Genomic DNA, 20,636 nt, shown 5'->3' on the forward strand with positions numbered 1-20,636 from the left:
ATTTATGTATAGATTGTCTCCCTTTGTTTAATTGTAATTGATAACTGTGAAATGATAAAAATCGATTACTCAACCTATTAGCCTAGGAGACACATTATTGTTAAGTTCTTGAGAGTTGTTAAAATTATAATAATAAAACAACTGCAAAACAATGCAATATGATTTACATGTCATTGTTTTTCATTTAGATAAATGAAATTTTTAGATAAGAAATATAGTTTGTTTTTTTACTAGTAATTGTAAATTAAAGAAGGACAGTGTAGAAAAATAAACCGGTAGTGATCTCCCCTAAACTTTCTCGAATATTCTTATATAAAACAACAGGGGATGGTAACTCGGGATTTAGTTATGATTTTTAATCCATTTTAAATACTTAAACTTTTTAAAATAGAATAGAATCGCATGAAAAAAGAATTTCGCACCAAGCGAACACCGAATAAAGATGTGTATAATAGTGCAGAATATTATTAGTACTTTATAAATTCACGTGCGTTTTTTGAGAAATCGGAAATAGCGTAAATTAGTACTTCCGGTCAACGGAAATTACTCGAAATTTGAGAGATGGTAGAGATATAGATCTTATGTGAAATTTCATTTATCTATCTGAAATAGCACTCAAGTTATAGGCTTTTGAAAAATTCAAAGTAGAAAAAGTACCACTTTCGATTATCGGAAATCGCTCAAAAGTTGATACGTATCTACGATTTTGATAAAATACTTGTATATAAAATTTCATCAACCTAGCTATAACGGTACTCAAGTTATCGTGTTTACACACAGACAGACAGACAGACACACACACACAGACATACGGACTAGATTGCAAAATTATGTTTTTCTGATTACAAGACTTTCTCTATACTTCGTATATACGAGAAAGTAAAAATAAGGGAATCGGAAAAATCCGATCTGCCCCCCCCCCCTCCCCAACCCCTGTTGATGGCTATTAATAAACAGTGCGGGCCGCCCCCTGCCGATCCATCACGATGTCGTCTGCTTCGAGGCGGACATTCGCCCCGAACGAGGGAGATGGGTCGCCATTTCGGCGCTCGCATTAGCCAATCAATGCGAAAATTATGAGTCACTTACGCTTAACTAAAAACCAAACGCGATATCCTAAGATTCTAAGATGTCATTGAGTAATCGATGGCACACGTAGAGCTGATGTTATTGTTTGTAACCCCCCCCCCCCCCCCCCCCCACCCTAAACATTAATTTTGGGTGTTGATATTCACTTGAATAATCAGGTATTTTATTAAATTGCTGGTTTTTTTTTAGGCTTTCAATTTCTTTAAGAGAAATCTTTTAAGCAGAGGCGGAGAGTGGGGGGGGGGGGGGTGTTAAACATGGAACCTTCACCTATGGCCTTAGTCATTAGTAGGAAGTAATTTGACTCAGTCCACACCGTGGGCCCGTTAATTGATCCTGACGGGCCCTCGGTGGCTACCTGGTCAGGTAGCTGCTAGCATGTAGCACGCCACTGCTAGGCGAGCCTTGACTCACGATCTGCTAATGATGCCGACATGGAAAGAAATGGACGCGGGGCGAGGTTGTGTTGATTTGTCAGGATATACAGGGAGGAAGGAGGGGGAAAATGGCTGATTTGTTGACACGTTTTAAATCATGCTGTCTTTTTTTGTTGGACCGTTGGGGTGTTGGACTATTGGACTGTTGAACAGTTAGACCGTTGGACTGTTGCACCTTTGGACTGTTGGACTGTTAGACCGTTGGACTGTTGCACCTTTGGACTGTTGGACTGTTAGACCTTTGGACTGTTAGACCGTTGGACAGTTGGACTGTTGGACTGTTAGACCGTTGGACTGTTCGACTAATAGACCATTGGACTGTTCGACTAATAGACCGTTGGACTGTTCGACTAATAGACCATTGGACTGTTCGACTAATAGACCGTTGGACTGTTCGACTAATAGACCGTTGGACTGTTCGACTAATAGACCATTGGACTGTTCGACTAATAGACCGTTGGACTGTTCGACTAATAGACCATTGGACTGTTCGACTAATAGACCATTGGACTGTTCGACTAATAGACCATTGGACTGTTCGACTAATAGACCGTTGGACTGTTTGACTAATAGACCATTGGACTGTTCGACTAATAGCCCTTTGGACTGTTCGACTGTTAGACCGTTGGACTGTTAGACCGTTGGACTATTAGACCGTTGGACTGTTGGACTGTTGGACTGTTAGACCGTTGGACTGTTAGACCATTGGACTGTTCGACTAATAGACCATTGGACTGTTCGACCGTTGGACTGTTAGACCGTTGGACTATTAGACCGTTGGACTGTTGGACTGTTTGACCGTTGGACTGTTAGACCATTGGACTGTTCGACTAATAGACCATTGGACTGTTCGACCGTTGGACTGTTAGACCGTTGGACTATTAGACCGTTGGACTGTTAGACCGTTGGACTGTTAGACCGTTGGACTGTTAGACCGTTGGACTGTTAGACCGTTGGACTGTTGGACCGTTGGACTGTTAGACCGTTGGACTGTTAGACCGTTGGACTGTTAGACCGTTGGACTGTTAGACCGTTGGACTGTTAGACCGTTGGACTGTTTGACCGTTGGACTGTTGGACCGATTGACCATTGGACTGTTCGACTAATAGACCATTGGACTGTTCGACTAATAGACCGTTGGACTGTTCGACTAATAGACCGTTGGAATGTTCGACTAATAGACCGTTGGACTGTTCGACCAATAGACCGTTGGACTGTTGGGCCGATTGACCGTTTTACTGTTAAGGTGACCAAGAGGTATATGTCCGGCTACACTGTGGCGGCCAGCAACTTTTGAAACGGTAGTTGAATACTTAACTTTTGAAATAAGTATACAACTATCGTTTCATTAGAGGTCATCCAAAAATGACGACTTTTCCGGCAGAATGAAAGAGGAGGGAGGGGGGGGGGGGGAAATCGGACTTAAGTAACAATTGTGTGGCCCGAAGAAAGGAGGTTCAGAAAGTGTAACATCTCACATTAAGCAATTTAAAAAGTAATTTTATAAATCTGAACTTTGCAATTTTAAAATTTATCTTTTTTTTTTTTAAAGAGTGCTTGAAAATTGCAATATAATTGGGTAAAATACATATGCCTAATGTTGCCCTTGTACAGTTAATAATGAGTCGTCATTTGTCATGGTTAATGTCTGAATGTTTGCGACAATCTACTGTGATTATGGAGTTGGTGTGGGGTAAAAATGATCAAAAAAGCACGACGTAGTTATTGGTCGACCATCTAGATACAAGAGTATACGGGGGCGGTGGCTTTGTATTTCCAGTATCTTGATCTTAACCCTAACTACAGCCATTGAAGGGACAATCATCCTAACACGGCACTTTACATCAACTCCATTTCAATATTGTAACTCGATGCTACGAGGGTGAGTTAAGGTTTAGGTCAGGGGTCGGCAACCTGCGGCTCGCGAGCCGCATGCGGCTCTTTTGATGTCAAGTTGCGGCTCTTCAGCTCCATTCTCAAATGTTAATAATTATTTTATATTATTTTTAAAACACATAAACTATTTTTCTACAACAGTCGGTAATGAACGATATAATAATAAACTAAACAATAAACACTCGCTATTCTATTAGAATATTTAGTTACTCCCTATTTCAATGTACTTCCTATTAAATTGTGTCCATCACGAATCGAAACATAGAACTTTATGTTAAGTATTAAAAAGAAACTAAACGAGCTATATGTAAAACTGCATTGAAAGGAAAACCCAGACTATGCCTGGCTTGAAGAAGTAGATTGTTTCGAAAAAAAGCCCCACTTTTTTTGTTGAAGACGCAGAGAGCGATAAATTACCTCATTTCGAAAAAATAAATAAATAATGAAACCAATGCTACTTTTAACATGAATTACTTCAGCATTACGATAATCAAAATGAATGATGGATTCACAAATGCAAGTACTTTGACGTTCATAGTAAATCCTCTCAACACAAAAACAAATGAGTTTAACTTTGAGCTATTTGGATTTGATGTTGGTTCTCTTCTAATGAAATTGCTGGTTTTGAAAACCAAACATTTATGAAGCAATAAGTTCACAGAACTCAAGAGCAAGTTAGGAGAGTTGGGGGTTCTGAGAAACATGCACGTTTCGTTGCACAAGTGGACAGCTCTAAAATAAATGCTGCAAGTTGAGGCACTCATATGTTACGCATGAAATAGTCTCCCAGGATACTAAAGTGAAGTGAAGAAGTTAGCATTTGGAGTGCTGACAATCTTCGGGCCGGGTCACTATATTCATACGGGCAAGCAACATAATAAAAAGAAGCCAATCAGTGTTTCTTCCAGGCATCTCGTCGGGGTAATCTATATTAAAGATACATACTTTTAATAGTGTTCGTCCCCTTGAAAATTTTAGTCCGTCAAGTGCCCCTCCCCATCTGAAAAAGTCTGGAAGAAACACTGAAGCCAACTAACAAATAAAAATCTAGAGGCGTGGTTTAAACTAAAAACAAGTTATGAGCCAGGTTTAAACAAACTTTCAAAAGGATTGCAAGTCCAAATTATTGTAAATATTATGCAATAATTATTATTACATAATTTGATTACTGATTTTATTATTCTAGCAGAGCTAGTTAAATTACCATAATATGTTTTGTGCGATACGTGTATGTTTTTATATGAACAAATATTTCATTTTTAAAGCTATTTATTTTAAATAAATATAGGCCTATATATATATATATATATATATATATATATATATATATATATATATATATATATATAATCCTAATCAAATATCATAATATTGAAATAAAAATGTTTGTGGCTCTTTAAAAACTTGGAAATTTTTAAAATTGTATATTTTGGCTCTTCCGTCTCAAAAGGTTGCCGACCCCTGGTTTAGGTAGTAAATTTAGTTCAGCTAAGGGCTATAGTTAAGGTTAGTTTTTTATCAAAACATCAAAAGTTCTAATTACATTTTGTTTTAAAACATTTATATTCAAATAAAACATGCATCAATATCGGTGGTGTTTATGTTGTCCTTGCTATATTTTAAGCAGTTACAAAAATGTAGAAGGAAAAGGGCTAAACACTTTTTAACGAAAACATTTTTCCCCCTAAAAGTTGAATCATTAAAAAAAAAATTGCTTTCATAATTTTGGACTAGATCTAGATTTTTTTTTATACGGTGAGACAAAATTCCCTTTCAAATCTGACGGATCTATAGGGCAAGTTAAGTAGAGTCCACTTGTTTTTGTTATCTCGGCATATGAAGGGATGGTGTGGTCAGCACTATGCCCAGCCGCCTTTGCTTTCCCTAACATGAGTTGGGTGCCCACCAGGGTTGGGTTGACTCAGGGACGGTCTACTGATATGAACCCGGATTCGAACTTCAGACTTACGGGTTAGCAGTCCAGCTTTTTTTTTTTTGAATACTTTTATTTGCTATGAAAATAAGTTAACATGTCCAGCTTTTTTAAAAAAAAATTTTTTCCAGCTTTATTAGATTATTTGAGATATCGAAGCAGACAGACCATCGCATGTTAATGCTAGTTAGTGTAACTTATCCTTAATGTAACTCAATAATATAACGGTTTTGTAAGGTTTAGTCAGTACATTTAATAAATTTAGCTCAGCATATGGCTATGATTAAGGATAGTTTTTATCAAAATATCAAATGTGTCAATTGAAAAACATGAAAAATCAGAATTATTCATTTAAGCCTATATTGGCTAGTTAGTGTAACTAATTTTCCTACTCTTTAAGAAAAGTTACCCCACTTTTTTTAAAAATGTACATCTGAATTATCTCCCCTTAATGACGAACCGGCGTCGGATTTCTAATCGTGTCCCATTGAGAGCTCCATGGCAACCAATCTATCGTCTCGCGCTGCTAACAGCGGAGTCGGGCGTTGGGAATACTCGCTAACCCAGGGGCTTTACGTTAAACAAACGGCAGGGGCTTTCTGTGGGCAAACCTCGGGACGTGGGGGTCTTTTGTGGTGCGCTCCCCTTGTATGGCCGCAGGTCCCGAGTCGGCTTAGCGAGGGTGTATGAACGTAACAGGTTGTATGGGCGCGGGGGGAGATCTGCTGCAGAGGATACGCATAGAGAGGGGGCCTACAAGATAGGGCTATAGGTGTTTGGTTGTTGCTTTTTTAATGTTTTTTTTTTTGTTGAGGGTTTTTTGTGAGTTTTTTTTTAAATTAATTTTTAATACTTACATTTCTTAAATGTACGGTTTGGGTGTAAATAATGTAATATTGAAAAATGTATTTACCATCTAATTTTAGAGTTAGTTCGAGATGGGGGTGTTAAGATTAGGGCTATCGTGTTGGGATTATGAAGGTTATAGCTGGATTAAAGAGATGGACAAAACCAAATGGCGTTTCTTTCGCGTGTTATAAGCCACATGGGCAAGACATTACTGTACGGTATGATATTTGTTTTTTATCGCTTTTATGATTAGAGATAGAATCAGAAAAACAGTCAACATTAGAGTTCAGTGCTAGACTAGTGTAAGAGCCAGGATTAGGATTAGAGTAGCAATGGAAGCAAAAATGAATTCTAGTCTAATGCATGCGATGATGACTTTTAAATAGGCACACAATGACTCAGCTGAGACCCTTTTATCGGAGACCTACGCGAAAACCGTTCATTGCTCGAAATATACGGGTTTTGTGTATAATAAATGGGTTTACCGTAAACGTCACTTAAATCAGGTTGGTAAATCTAATAAGTCGCTAATGCTAGAAACATCACTACTACGATTAGTTAACTATGTCTTCGTTAGAACAGAGAGAAAGCTATTTTTTTTTAAATTATCAACAAATCGTTGTGTATATATATATATATATATTTATATATATATATATATATATATATATATATATATATATATATATATATATATATATATATATATATTCTGCTTGCTACTTCTTACTTTCAGAGTTGTTTTTTTATATTCTGTACTCTTGATTAAGGTTTTATGAAAATATCCACCTTCTCACCCCCCCTCCCCCATACCCCCACACACACTCCCAGCCCACCTTTACGTCTACCGTCACAAATTTAAAAAACAGCCCGCCATCTAATGTCCAGCAAGCACGCATACGCTGAGGTCATGCGTGGCCATCGACCGTGACAACAGGTCAATTGTTCCCGTCGTGTGAGGTCAAGCGTGAGGAACTTGTCACAGGGATACGATCAATATCTGCATCGACTCGGTACCTTTAGCTCGACCGTCTCTCCTTACAGCGGTCTTTACCTGCATCGACTCAGTACCTTAGCTCGTCCGTCTCTCCTTACAGCGGTCTTTACCTGCATCGACTCGGTACCTTAGCTCGTCCGTCACTCCTTACAGCGGTCTTTACCTGCATCGACTCAATACCTTAGCTCGTCCGTCTCTCCTTACAGCGGTCTTTACCTGCATCGACTCGGTACCTTAGCTCGTCCGTCTCTCCTTACAGCGGTCTTTACCTGCATCGACTCGGTACCTTAGCTCGTCCGTCTCTCCTTACAGCGGTCTTTACCTGCATCGACTCAGTACCTTAGCTCGACCATCTCTCCTTACAGCGGTCTTTACCTGCATCGACTCAGTACCTTAGCTCGTCCGTCTCTCCTTACAGCGGTCTTTACCTGCATCGACTCGGTACCTTTAGCTCGACCATCATCTATTCTTACTGTGGTCTCACTGAACTGAAGCAAAACTCTTCACAAAAAAAAACAACTAAACACATCACAAAACCCATCAGGAAACACATCACAAAGCACATCACAAAACAAACCTCTAAACAAATCACCTTAATATATAACACATCACAAAACACATCACTAAGCACTACAAATCACATCACAAAACACATCACAAAACACATCACTAAATACATCACCAAACAAAACAACAAAAAATCCCCCCCCCCCCACCTTCCTAATATCTAATTCGTGTGTTAAATTTTGACTCAGTCCTCTGTACTCCTCGTGTATCATAAGGGCCTCAACCATTACGTTCCATTTTCTCCAGTCCCCGGCTGTTAAATTAATTTTAATTAATTATAAAAGGTCTGTATGACCACTGTACATTTTTCAACCCCCATTGACTAATGAGCTATATAAATACCTGGGTCTTCTACATTCTGTTATTTTTTTTTTAAATTTCGTGTTGTAATGCAACTAGTTTCTAACTGTACTTACCGCTGTGTGTGTTAAATTATTCTGTTGGTGTTTCACCCTAGCGTCTTACTTGCATAAATTACTAAGTCAGTCCGAGCAAGTTTTACAAAGCTTCCATTTATTTTTCTTGTAGCTGTTAGATCTAAACATGTTGTTTGAATACGATGGCTCTAATAATCTAATACTTAATTTAGAGAAACGAAGAGAAATGGCTCTAATAATCTAATACTTAATTTAGAGAAACGAAAAGAAATGGCTCTAATAATCTAATACTTAATTTAGAGAAACGAAGAGAAATGGCTCTAATAATCTAACACTTAATTTAGAGAAACGAAGAGAAGTAAACCCGCTATTAAGTGGCATGATTTAAATAAATATTGTCATGTGTTTACAAAGTTAATTAAACACACACAAACACACACACACACACATTCACAAACACTCTAAGAATAACACCAACGCCACACCCACACACACCACGCGTAAAGACACATACGCACTCACTCAAAAACACACACGTGACATGCTGCTCGCATACACACACAGATGCAACAACACAGACCCATTATCACACAGATACATTGAAGCACACTTAGTACTAGTACACCATGCAAATAGTATAAAAAACTGGAATAGTTCAATCGTAGTTAAAAGACTTGTAGTTAAACGACTCGTAGTTGAAAGACTCATAATTAAAAAACCTGTAGTTAAAAGACTTGTAGTTGAACGACTCGTAGTTAATAAACTCGTATTTAGAGCGACCCTAGATATGTGTAAGTGCCCCAGCCCGATGGTTTGCCCCCCCCCCCCCCCGCCCTCCCTAGTACAATGAATATCTGGTGAGCTACACTCACGTTGAACCAACGAAGATGATCGCTGACGGCGAAACGTACTCACGATGCACCGCATGAAGTCCTATACATGCTGATGGCGCCTGCATGGAGTTCACACATTTGGAAAATGTTTCAAGAATTCTTTGGCGTGCGGACATTTTATTTTAGGTGCGGACATTTTATTTGAGGTGCGGATATTTTATTTGAGGTGCAGATATTTTAACGGAGAAAGCATACCGCGATGAGTTTGAATGAGTGACAATTTTATTTTTGGAGACAAGGTAGTGTTTAGTGTAAATGCGTTTAGCTTGTTAAGTTTATTTCTGAATGTGTTAGAATAATAAAACGAATCGGGTTTTTTTGTTGTTTTTTTTAAGTAGGTATCGAAAATTCTATTTTTATCCCTTTTCTGTCTTTATTTATCTTTTCATATAATAGTACGTGAGATTTTATCTCTAGAAATACATAAATGGAGAGGGGAAGATATGAGCTGGAGGCAGTGGCGTAGCGAGGTCGGGTGTCACCCGGTGCGGCACTTAATGGTGTCAACCCCCAGAGGCATAGAGACCCTTCCCAGGGACAAACTTTCAAATTTTCGATTTGCACCCCCCCCCCCTCAAACTTTCGATTTGCACCCCCCTCGAGTTTTTCTCTATATATTTTGATATTTTTTGCCTTGGTGTCACCCCCCTAAATGGTGTCACCCGGTGCGGTCCTCACCCCCCTCGCTACGCCCCTGGCTGGAGGGGAGAGGGAGGAAAACGGAAGGGAGTGGAGAGAGAGAGTGAGGGAGAGAGAAGGGAGAGAGAAGACTGTGAGAGAAGAGAAAGGGGGAGAGAGAAATTTGACTATTCTGAAACTGTCCAATCAAACGTGTTCTTACGTAAATTGGCTAAGAATTATCATCGACTGGGTGTGAAGGTTAACACAAATCCACAGTCTTGGCTAATTAGAGCACAATCATTTAAATCTTCACAAGGAAGAGAACAAAAATTTTGTTGTTTATTTTTCCTGCCCTAATCCCACTTCTAACTCAGAAACCGAAGTGTAACTCATCATTAAATGTTTTTTTTTTTTGAACAACCAACAAACGTATTTTGTTTTATAAAATTATTTTGCTTAAAATAAAAATCATTCGTAGTCAAATCCACTGACACACTCGCTAAAAGCTCGTTTGATTTCAGTAATTAATTACTTTCCTTTCAAACAGGATTTTTTTTTCTCCTTTCAATTCTTTTCTCAAATTTGTTTTCTCAGCAGTCAATGATGTAGAGTGAGCTCCCCTTTTTGTTGCTGCTCCGCTGCTATGGCAACTAGCGAGGTCATTAGGTGTAAGACGATGAATGGTGGTGATTTCCACGGATCAACAGAAGGTGAGAAAAAATAATTGATTACCACAAAATGAAGAAAAAACGTTCGTGAAATAGAGAAACCGCAGTAATCCCCAGCAGTCATTATGACATTCTAATGATGCATGCAATTAGTTCAACAGTTAATATTTTAAATTTTGACGTACGAAAAATATAACATATTTCTGAAATACAAAAAAAATTTACATTTTTCTGAAATACAACTTGAGAATACCTTTACAAGTTTCAAAACTCCGCCAGTATTACCGTTCATGCTGTACATGTTGACACGTAATACTTAATTGTGTTGGAGAAAATTCCGTCTAACCGTACAAATTAAGAACTGAGAAGAAGAAAATTAAGTTCTTTCTCGGCCCAGGTACCCCAGTGATGTTGTTCGCTCCTAGGCCGAGTTGTTCGCTCCTAGGCCGAGTTGTTCGCAAAGAACCCAGTTCGCTCTCTTCGGCTAAAGACACCCCTAACTACTACCATTGGCGATAACGATTGTGTGAACATCTGATTTATTTTTCCATAATTTGGAAAATATGTAAATGTTCTAGGTTGGTCATGAGCGTGGATCCATATTTTATTCAATTTTGGGGGTCGTCAATAAATATCGTCACCTTACTCTTGAAGATATTAACTCCCATCCCCCTTATCAACATCACAACATCAGATCTTAACTAAAGGCTGGAGCAACCCCTCCCCCCCAACCCCCTTATATTAAATACTACCTATAAAAATGTTACTAATTCCTCTCTCATCAGATCCCTTAATAGATCTTAATTCTTAAAAAAAAACAGTTCTAGCAACATGGTCTATACCACTACTCATAGTGAGATAGCAGATTACTGGCACCACTACATAGACTAAGATAGTGGGGTCCCAATGAAACCACTACTCCTTATGGAAAAGTGGGTTCAAAATAAATCACTACTCGCTATGGAAAAATGAATTCCAATTGAAACCATTACCTTCTTTGGAAAAGAGGGTGCCAAAATAAATTCCTATTAGGTGTGGAAAAGTCGGTTACAATTGAAAACAATACTCGATTTGGAAAGTGGGTTCCAAAAGAAACCACTACTCTTTGTGGAATAGTGGAATTACTACTCGTTCTGGTAAAGTAGGTTCCTAGTGAGACCACTTCTTGCAGATGTTCGCCAGACACCACCACATAACTGAGACCATCAGTTCTGTCCTGCTCTCTGTTTGCGCTATTGTGTTCACATCACCGCATCAAATGTTATTATCGCTCCGATTTTTATATGAAACCGTCTGGTCTATTTTCATATTTTTTTGTTTACATGTTTGCCTTCTGTTTTCAGGTTGACTTAAAGATAAGATATCACCTAAATCCCAATCAACAATTTGGCACACAAACTCAAAGGAAGCTGAGTAACAAAGGGGAATAATTCGTTTACAAAAAATAAAAATCAAACAGAGTTGTCTTTCTTGGATGTTTATACAAGAACAGGTGGAAGATTTGTGTTAAAACATTTGTGAATTTTGTTTACTTTAAAAAAAAGTCGGGGATTTTTTTTATTCTATTTATAACAATGCCGGACATAACACACAATTTCCGAAGCACCGGCATTGGAAGTGTACGATACTTGGCTATTTGGGTGGTCGCCGTGACAAGTTTATGCCAAATTCAAGCGGTGAGCGGATATTACAACCCCCTGAAATGTGGGGTGTGTCACGTGGCCAAGTGCCCGGAACTGCACTACTGCGAGGGTCAGCCCATCAAGGACCACTGTGGCTGCTGCACCATTTGTTCCTCGTCCAAGTTCCAGCCACACGTCGTGATATCACACATGCCAGAAGGTAGGTGATTGGCTAGATTCGAAATTAGAGGATATGAGATGGATTTTGATTGGATAGGTGGCTAGATTTGAAATTAGAGGATGTGAGATGTGTTTTGATTGGATAGATTTGAAATGAGCGAATGTAAGAAGTGTTTTGATTGGCTAGATTTGAAATTAGCAAGTGTTTCTTCTTGCAACGCAGACATGGTCATACAATCTCATTTTATAAATTAGCATTTAGGTTAATGTTATGATTGTGTTTGGATAAACCTATAGTTGAGGTTAGAGCAAAAACTGTGTTCTGACCTTCTTAAGATTTCGAAGCGATAAGTTTCTAAAATCTTAAATTCACACCATCGTCCTTCTTGGAAGCACCAATTATCCCCACCCAAACGAAACTATTCCAGTAACATATGAAAGAAAAATTGTCCTTTACGGATTACCCCCTTCCCCCCCCCCAACGATTTACCACCCTCTCGGCATTCCGATGTATCATTTGAGACCCCTTGCCATGTAACCTCATCCCCCTCTGTACCTGCGGCTCGATGTTTACTCTCTAAACACACCTACACTATCAGGTTGCCCCAAGTGGGGGAGGCGGGTGGTATAAGGGGGGGGGGGGGGGGGGTAGAATGTAACAGCACCGCCTCGTGAGTTAAGACGGCGGCTATTTCCGTGGCGGAAATTCTCATTTGTCTGGTGGTGCAGGACGATGACACCGTGACCCACCAAGGGGGTATACGCCGCTGGTACAGCCCATCTATTTGAAATGTTTTTTTGAAACATTTCCCATTTCTAAGTGTTTTTTGTTTTAAATTACTTTTTTTTTTTTTTTTTTTTTTTTTTGTAAAAGAGATTTCATTTTGTTCCTCTGTGGACAAATTTCGGACGTATTTTAAAATTTTTGATGAGTCTAATTAGAGAAAAAAAAATATGACAACCTGAGTTTATTTTTATTTTTATTTGCTGTATTAAGTCCTTATTTCTAACCGAAAATCCCCCAAAACACCTTTATTTTGTTGTTGGAAACGTGGCTATTACTAGGTGAATACTCGAGAATGGTGCTTAGCCTTACAATGTTGCTTTCTTAAACATAGTTTATATGGTGACTGTAAGGCATGCTAAAAAAGCAGTAATGGCGTTTCTTTTTGGATTATTTAAAAAATTAAATTTATTTTGTTTTAATTTTACTTTTGATATTATTTTTAGTTTTGTGTTTGTATTTATTCATTTATTTTCAAAGACCTTTTTTTAAATATATATATATATATATTTAAAAAGTCATACTATACTGCTTGGATACTGTCACAGACTGTATAATTATGTATCCTTATTATATTGTGTTTTGCATGAATGAAGAGTACCTGGCTAGCGGAAGGACTGTCTGAGCGATCGTCATGTGTTTGTCCATGCTTTTGGGTGAGATCGCTCATTGTACGTAAGGGGAGAGAAAGTAGTGAATAAAAGGGAGAGCAAAAGGTGAACGGGTGTTGTGTGCTAGGACTTGGGACTTGAACTGTGGCAGTGAATGTAAGATGTCTCCATGACTTGGAGTCGTGATTATTATTTGTACCTATATCAGTTGATCTTCAAATATGGATGTACCACGGATTTATCTGTACATAGTGTAAATAAAGTTGTCATTTCAAGTTGCCACTGTTGCTCGTGTTCCTGTATGAAACCCACAACAACAAAGAATACATGTTGTTACATATGGTGTCAGAAGTGTAACAACATGAATTCTTTGTTGTTATTGTGGGTTCTTCAATATACTCATACGAGCAACAGTAGTTGTGAAACAATAACTTTATTTACACTTTGTACAGAGAATTAATAGATCCATAGTAAATCCATGGTCACAACTGGTATAAGTACAATCACAGTCAAGAAACAAAGTGTCGTAGTAACATCCTACATTCACAGCCACAGTCCTCAGGTTCAAGTTCTAGCACACCACACCCGTTCACCTTTCGCTCTCCCTTTTATTCACTACTTTCTCTCCCCTTACGTACAATGAGCGATCTCACCCAAAAGCATGGACAAACACATGACGATCGCTCAGACAGTCCTTCCGCTAGCCAGGTACTCTTCATTCATGCAAAACACAATATAATAAGGATACATAATTATACAGTCTGTGACACGTCCCCCCTTCAATTAAAATTTTGTGTAACAAAATTTATAAATACAATATTGGTAGGGCAGGATCATGTGCCAGACAACAAAATTTTTATGCATCTCAAAAACATGGAAAAATACATTCTTTGTAGACTAATGCACAAGCATTATGTGTAATGTATTCAAATATGAGAAAGAAAAACATTTCAATTACCAAGTAATTGTATAAACAAGACAAATGAGTTTAGTGAATTACCAAACTATAATACATAGTTGAAATTATCAAAGACTTAATTCAACTCATGAATTAAATAATTATATCCTATGTAGTAAAAAAAACTTCCTTATCATCAAGGCATGTTATTACTACACATAAGTCATATACCTTATTGTCTCCCCTAGTCGACCCATTTCAGTCATATCTAGGTCACAACACAACCACATTCTTGCCTTTCACAGGTATTGACTAATACACAATTCATCATTGAGACTTCCGTCTTATTGTTATTCGGAATAAATAGTCTTTAACTTTTACTTTATACATTATTCCCTGTTAATTAATAGTATAGAATAGGTTTAACATAATACAGTTTACATTCTTTAGATATAATACACAATTTATGTTTACTCAAACACATTATTTGATATTTATATATTACAGTTACAGACTGTATAATATTAATAAACTGTCAATTGACAATTTAATCTTAGCATCCTCTATAGCATGAGTAATCGTTCTCGTGCAGTTGACGATGACCTGTATGCCATCTCTCCCTCAAATTGTAGCTTTTAGCTGTGCTACCATAATCATTTCCTAGATTTCGTGTAACTTGTGTTACTTCATTTGTTTTAATATTCTCCTCTGGTTTCTGAACAACGTCAGTAGTTATCTTGCTTTGTGTACGTTCGTTTGGTTCATCAACCAACTTAATATAAATATTATGGCATTGCTTTGGCCTCTCATAATATGTGTTGCGTCGGTAACTTCCATTAGTATACCTATTCACACTTTTGTTATTCTGATTTGAACTTGATACATTATTTCTTAAATTACCGTATTTCTCACATGACTTTCTGTGTACATAATTGTTTCTTCTCTGATTTGCCAACCTATGCCAACATTGATTTTGGTAATGACCTGTCTTTCCGCAGTAAAAACATCTAGATTTTGGCTTCTTATAAACATGGTGACTGTATTCATAGTTTGCTAAATTTCTTTTTCTTTCATTCTGTGCATTAATGACATTAATGACATTCTTATTAACATGTTGACTGTATTCATAATTTGCTAAATTTCTTTTACTTTCATTCTGTGCATTAATGACATTGTAGTTTCTAGTTACTGTTTCATCTTTCTTAACTTCCTTGTGCTTCTTTATTGATTCTAATTCACACATAAATTTCTGTGTTAATTTCTCCATTTCTTTGTTAAATTTATTCTTGAGTTCTAGGATATCTTCTTTAAAGTTTGACTCCAGATTTCTAAGTAACTCCTCAATAGGTACGTTCTCTTTATTGTGGCTTATTAAGTTCACTGATTCATTAATCATCATTAGTTTATCATGATTCCTGCCATTCTCCGATGGACTTATTAAATCATCACTGCCATTGACTGATGGGCTTATTAAATCATTTTGATTACTATTCTCTGATGGACTTATTTCTTGTTGACTGCCATTCTCTGATGGACTTACGATACAACTTTCAATAATATTCTTGTGTACCTGCGTTTGAGTCAATAAAGAGTCAATTTTAAAACATTCTAATGTATCTGTCACCTTTAAATCATTATTAAGTTCAACCTCTGTTTTTTCCTTGGGTTTCAATTCTTCCTGGACTATGTTACTCTGTTCTTCATTCCAAAGGTTGCCAATATTTACTTCTTCAAGTTCTGCTTTAAATTCTGTCTGTTCACTTTCTAATTTTGGTTCATTTGTGTCTGTTATAGCTTTCATTTCTAATAGTTCTTGTTTATATTCTAGTTCATGTAGGCCAACTTGTTTTTCCAAAGTTTCAGCCCTTTTATCTGCTCTCTGTTTTCTGTTTCTTTTTTTTCTCTTTCCTTTTGGTTGTACAGTCTCCTCTACTTTATCTCCATCTGACATTTCTTCTTCTTTTTGCACCTCTGTAATAGCTCTTGATCTATTACGCACTATTTCTGTCTCACCATCTAATTCTCTTATTACTTTTCCATGAGCTAGTCTGGGTTGTTCATTTTCTTCGTCCCATGCTTCTAATGCTTTTTCTATGTCTCGGTCAAATCGAGTGTTTGCCCAGGCTATCTGCTTCTTCATCTTCTTAATGCCTTGCGCCCTCGCTAGTGCTAGATATTCTTCAAAACATAACATTTTGATATATTTTCTATGACATAAAATATAAATTCATTAGTTGACAATAGATAAATGTTAATTAATTTACAATACCCTTTCTTGTATTCTGGCTTTGTTCAGTTGATTAGAGACATCTAGTAATCCAAGAAAAGTTCATAGTACATATATAGTACAAAAATAGTTCACTTTGTTGATTCCAAAAAGTTGAAAAAAATTCAAAATAGTTCTAGTAGCCTGTTACAGAGTAGAAATTTGTCCAGTTTTAGATAAGACATCTTTAGGAACAGTTACAAAAATAAACTTGATCTGCTAAATCCAAACAGTAGAAAAACTTGAACAGCTAATCCATATAGAAAAAAAATTGAACAGCTAAATCCAAATAGAAAAAACACACAGACGATATTTACTCGACATTGGTGAGACAATATCGAAATAAGGTGATAAAAATTATCACGTTGATGACTTGACTTGAACAAAACGTCTGACTTGACTACAGCAACCCTTCTGACTTGAGTGTAGATAGATGACTTTCAAGAACTTGACGTACTTGGTAAACAGTGGAAGACCACAGACTGTAATATCTCCATTTCTGACATATGTAGCACCAATTCTTCAACCACTTGTGACATCATAAGTAACAGTAATACAATGTAGCAACATCACTTTATTGCCTCCACTTCTGACAGTAGACGCTCACTTCTGACACCATATGTAACAACATGAATTCTTTGTTGTTATTGTGGGTTCTTCAATATACTCATACGAGCAACAGTAGTTGTGAAACAATAACTTTATTTACACTTTGTACAGAGAATTAATAGATCCATAGTAAATCCATGGTCACAACTGGTATAAGTACAATCACAGTCAAGAAACAAAGTGTCGTAGTAACATCCTACATTCACAGCCACAGTCCTCAGGTTCAAGTTCTAGCACACCACACCCGTTCACCTTTCGCTCTCCCTTTTATTCACTACTTTCTCTCCCCTTACGTACAATGAGCGATCTCACCCAAAAGCATGGACAAACACATGACGATCGCTCAGACAGTCCTTCCGCTAGCCAGGTACTCTTCATTCATGCAAAACACAATATAATAAGGATACATAATTATACAGTCTGTGACAGATACCACTAGCCCTAGCTACGCCACCAGCGCCCCATTTGGTAAAGGCACCGCGAGACAAGGGGAAACAATTTTTGTTTTATGAGTGTCAAATGTCTGCTATATTTTATCAGGGTACCGGGTAACACAATAGCCGGCGAAGAGTTATCTTGTCGTCAGTGCGGAGTAATCGGACCTGGTTGAAAAAATGCGAGGGGGGTTAGTGTTGTGATGATGTCATTCTAAAAATAACCGCCTTTGTGCCAGGAGGAGGTAAGCAATAAAACAGCACTGAGTACACTCGCCTGACGCTAGAACAACAATGATCTATTGTTTGTATTTGTGCAGCTGGTGTTGGATCACTGTTTCTGGCACGTGAAGACGTTAGTGCTAAATGAATTTAACTCGCATTTACGACGCAATCTACCGGGTACTGAGACCTAATTAGATAGCTAATTAATACTCCCCCCCCCCAAATCCACGTACTGTACCGAAAGCGACTTTAAAAATAACTTGGCGGATTTTTTTTCTCATTATTTACATCTCATTTTCTTGAGTCTTTTCTTATTCTCCGGTTTCTCCGTAAATGTTTCTTCCTTTTTTTTGTACTGCACTCTTTTCTTCCTCGTCTTCCTATATATATATATATATATATATATATATATATATATATATATATATATATATATATATATATATATATATATGTATATATGTATATATGTATATATGTATATATGTATATATATATATATATATATATATACATATATACATATACATACATATATATATATACATATATATATATATATATATATATATATATATATATATATATATATATATATATATATATATATATATATATATATATATATATATATATATATATATATATATATATATATATATATTATCGTTTTATCCCTCCCGTCTGTTTTTCTTTCTCTAAACTATTGCACTCTTTTTCTCTCTGTTTCCTTCCGTCCCTCATCTGTATACTCCTCCAATCTGCTCCTTATTCGCATTCTTTTTATCTTTTTATCTCCCATTTTCTTGTCCTCACCGCCCCCCCCCCACCCCCCACCCTCCCATTCCAGCTATCACCCTGACGAACACCAGACACTTCCCCCGTATTTTCAGACTTTAGGCTGTACTAAATGTTTCTTTACACTACAAAATGTCAAACTCTCCCCCCCTCCCCCCCCCCCCACACACACTATACTCCCACGCCTAGACTATTTACTATCGCGGCAAAAAAAAATATTTTCACTGACTTACACATGTTAACTTTCAGCGACCTCTCATTCTCTCTGTCGTATCTTTGAAGTTTTTCTTCATTCCAAGCTGACAATCGTGGATTGAAGTTCAGTTACAAACTAGCTTTGTTCCATCAGTAAGTTATGAAACTTTCAATTCAGAATTTGTAGCTACAAATATGGGCTATACTCTACACTTTCCATACGAAAGTTCAATAATGTTCATCATATACCACTATATACCGCTAGTATTATTTAGTACTTGAAAAAAAATGAAATCCAAGTAGTTCATGTTACTCACCATCCCCCCCCCCACCTCCAACCAATAAACGATCACTTAGATGTAACTGTTTGACACGAAATAACAAGCCCACGATGTACTCAGCCAAACACAGGTTAGACCCGTTGGTTCGCGGTGTTACAGGATGGACTCTCACCCCCCCCCCACCCCCCATCCCCCGCACACACTCTATCGTGCGTGTTTGTTTATTTAGAATATCAAATTTCAAGGTTTCTACGTGTAGTGCGCCCATTTGTATCGGTGATGTTGGTAAATACAAATACCCCTACTGTATCGTTAATACCGAAAAAAAAACACTTTGTAGTACACTCTTACACGTCGTTTACAACTGCGACATGTATACTATACATGTCTAGAAGAAAATAATACCATCAGCAAGTAAGTATAAATGTTCCGTGGGAAAATGGTTTCAAATAACATAAACTTTTTGCGAGCTTTTCCCCTTCTAGACGTATAGTATATGGCCTACACGTCGCTACTGTAAACCCATTGTAAAATGAGTCTTAAGAGTGACATATCAATCAGCTGCATCCATACTTTATTAGCGTAGCCACTCCCTAAACAGTTACAGCCATTCAATAGCTGCATCAGTATCTTATTAGCTGCAGTAATATATAATTAACTTCATTAATATAAGTAATTGCAGTAATATCTCAATAGCTGCATCCATACTTCTTAGAATTGATGCCATATCTCATTGCTTGTAGTCATGCCTCGTATCATCCTAGCTATAACTCGATAGCTGCAGCCAGGCATAGCGGCCATATTATCGTAATGCCTGTAGTCACACCTCGTAACGACCTAGCCATAACTCAATAGCTGCAGCCACACCTGGAGGCGCTGGCTGGAGGTGTTTGTCGTGTTCTGTTTAGTGTGAAAAAATGTCTCTTTCAAAACTCGACAATTTGTTTGTTCATCGTTTCACTCTCAGATCGGGTGAGATGTTCAGGTAAAATGGTGGGGGAGAGGGTTGGGGGGGGGCGTAATTATACCTGGACCTTTTATCACGTGGTGGTGATTGTGGTCTAATCATTCGAGGGTCTCTGAAGTGGCTCGGGCTGTATCAACAACTGTGTGTCTATATTGACACAGGCGTTGACACAGTCGTTGACAAGACCCATTTGACGGCAGGTTTTGAAGTGGGATTGTGGCCGGTGAAACCGTCTTTAATAGAGCTCCCAAACTTCGTACCCGTGTGCCTTTTCTCGGTCGTCCCCCCACCTTGCGCCTCTCAATCACCCCCCCCCCCTCGCTTTATCCTCGGCCGGCCACACCCCCCTCCTTGTGAAAATATTTGCTTGTTTCTGGCTCAAGGTCTGCCACACGAGTTGATTCTACTCTCACAGCTAAACACCTTTTCAGGTGTGGAA

The 20,636-nt window shown here is 37.7% G+C and overlaps 1 protein-coding gene across 2 annotated transcripts in view; it reads left to right on the forward strand.

Annotated features, from left to right (window-relative positions):
* Positions 1–20,636, forward strand: part of LOC131948113 (SPARC-like) — an 85,239-nt gene that overhangs the window by 20,802 nt on the left and 43,801 nt on the right. The window contains exons 2-3 of one of the 2 annotated variants that reach the window (XM_059309630.1): positions 10,254–10,369; positions 11,671–12,169. In XM_059309630.1, the coding sequence (XP_059165613.1) occupies positions 11,902–12,169 (268 nt within the window). In that variant the 5' untranslated portion in view covers positions 10,254–10,369; positions 11,671–11,901. The remainder of the gene's footprint in view (positions 1–10,253; positions 10,370–11,670; positions 12,170–20,636) is intronic. The other variant, XM_059309631.1, reaches the window with a different exon arrangement.

The sequence above is a fragment of the Physella acuta genome, unplaced genomic scaffold (genome assembly GCF_028476545.2).
Source record: "Physella acuta isolate Inbredline_101_S28 unplaced genomic scaffold, ASM2847654v3 ptg000623l, whole genome shotgun sequence".
Taxonomy (NCBI): Eukaryota; Metazoa; Mollusca; class Gastropoda; family Physidae; genus Physella; species Physella acuta.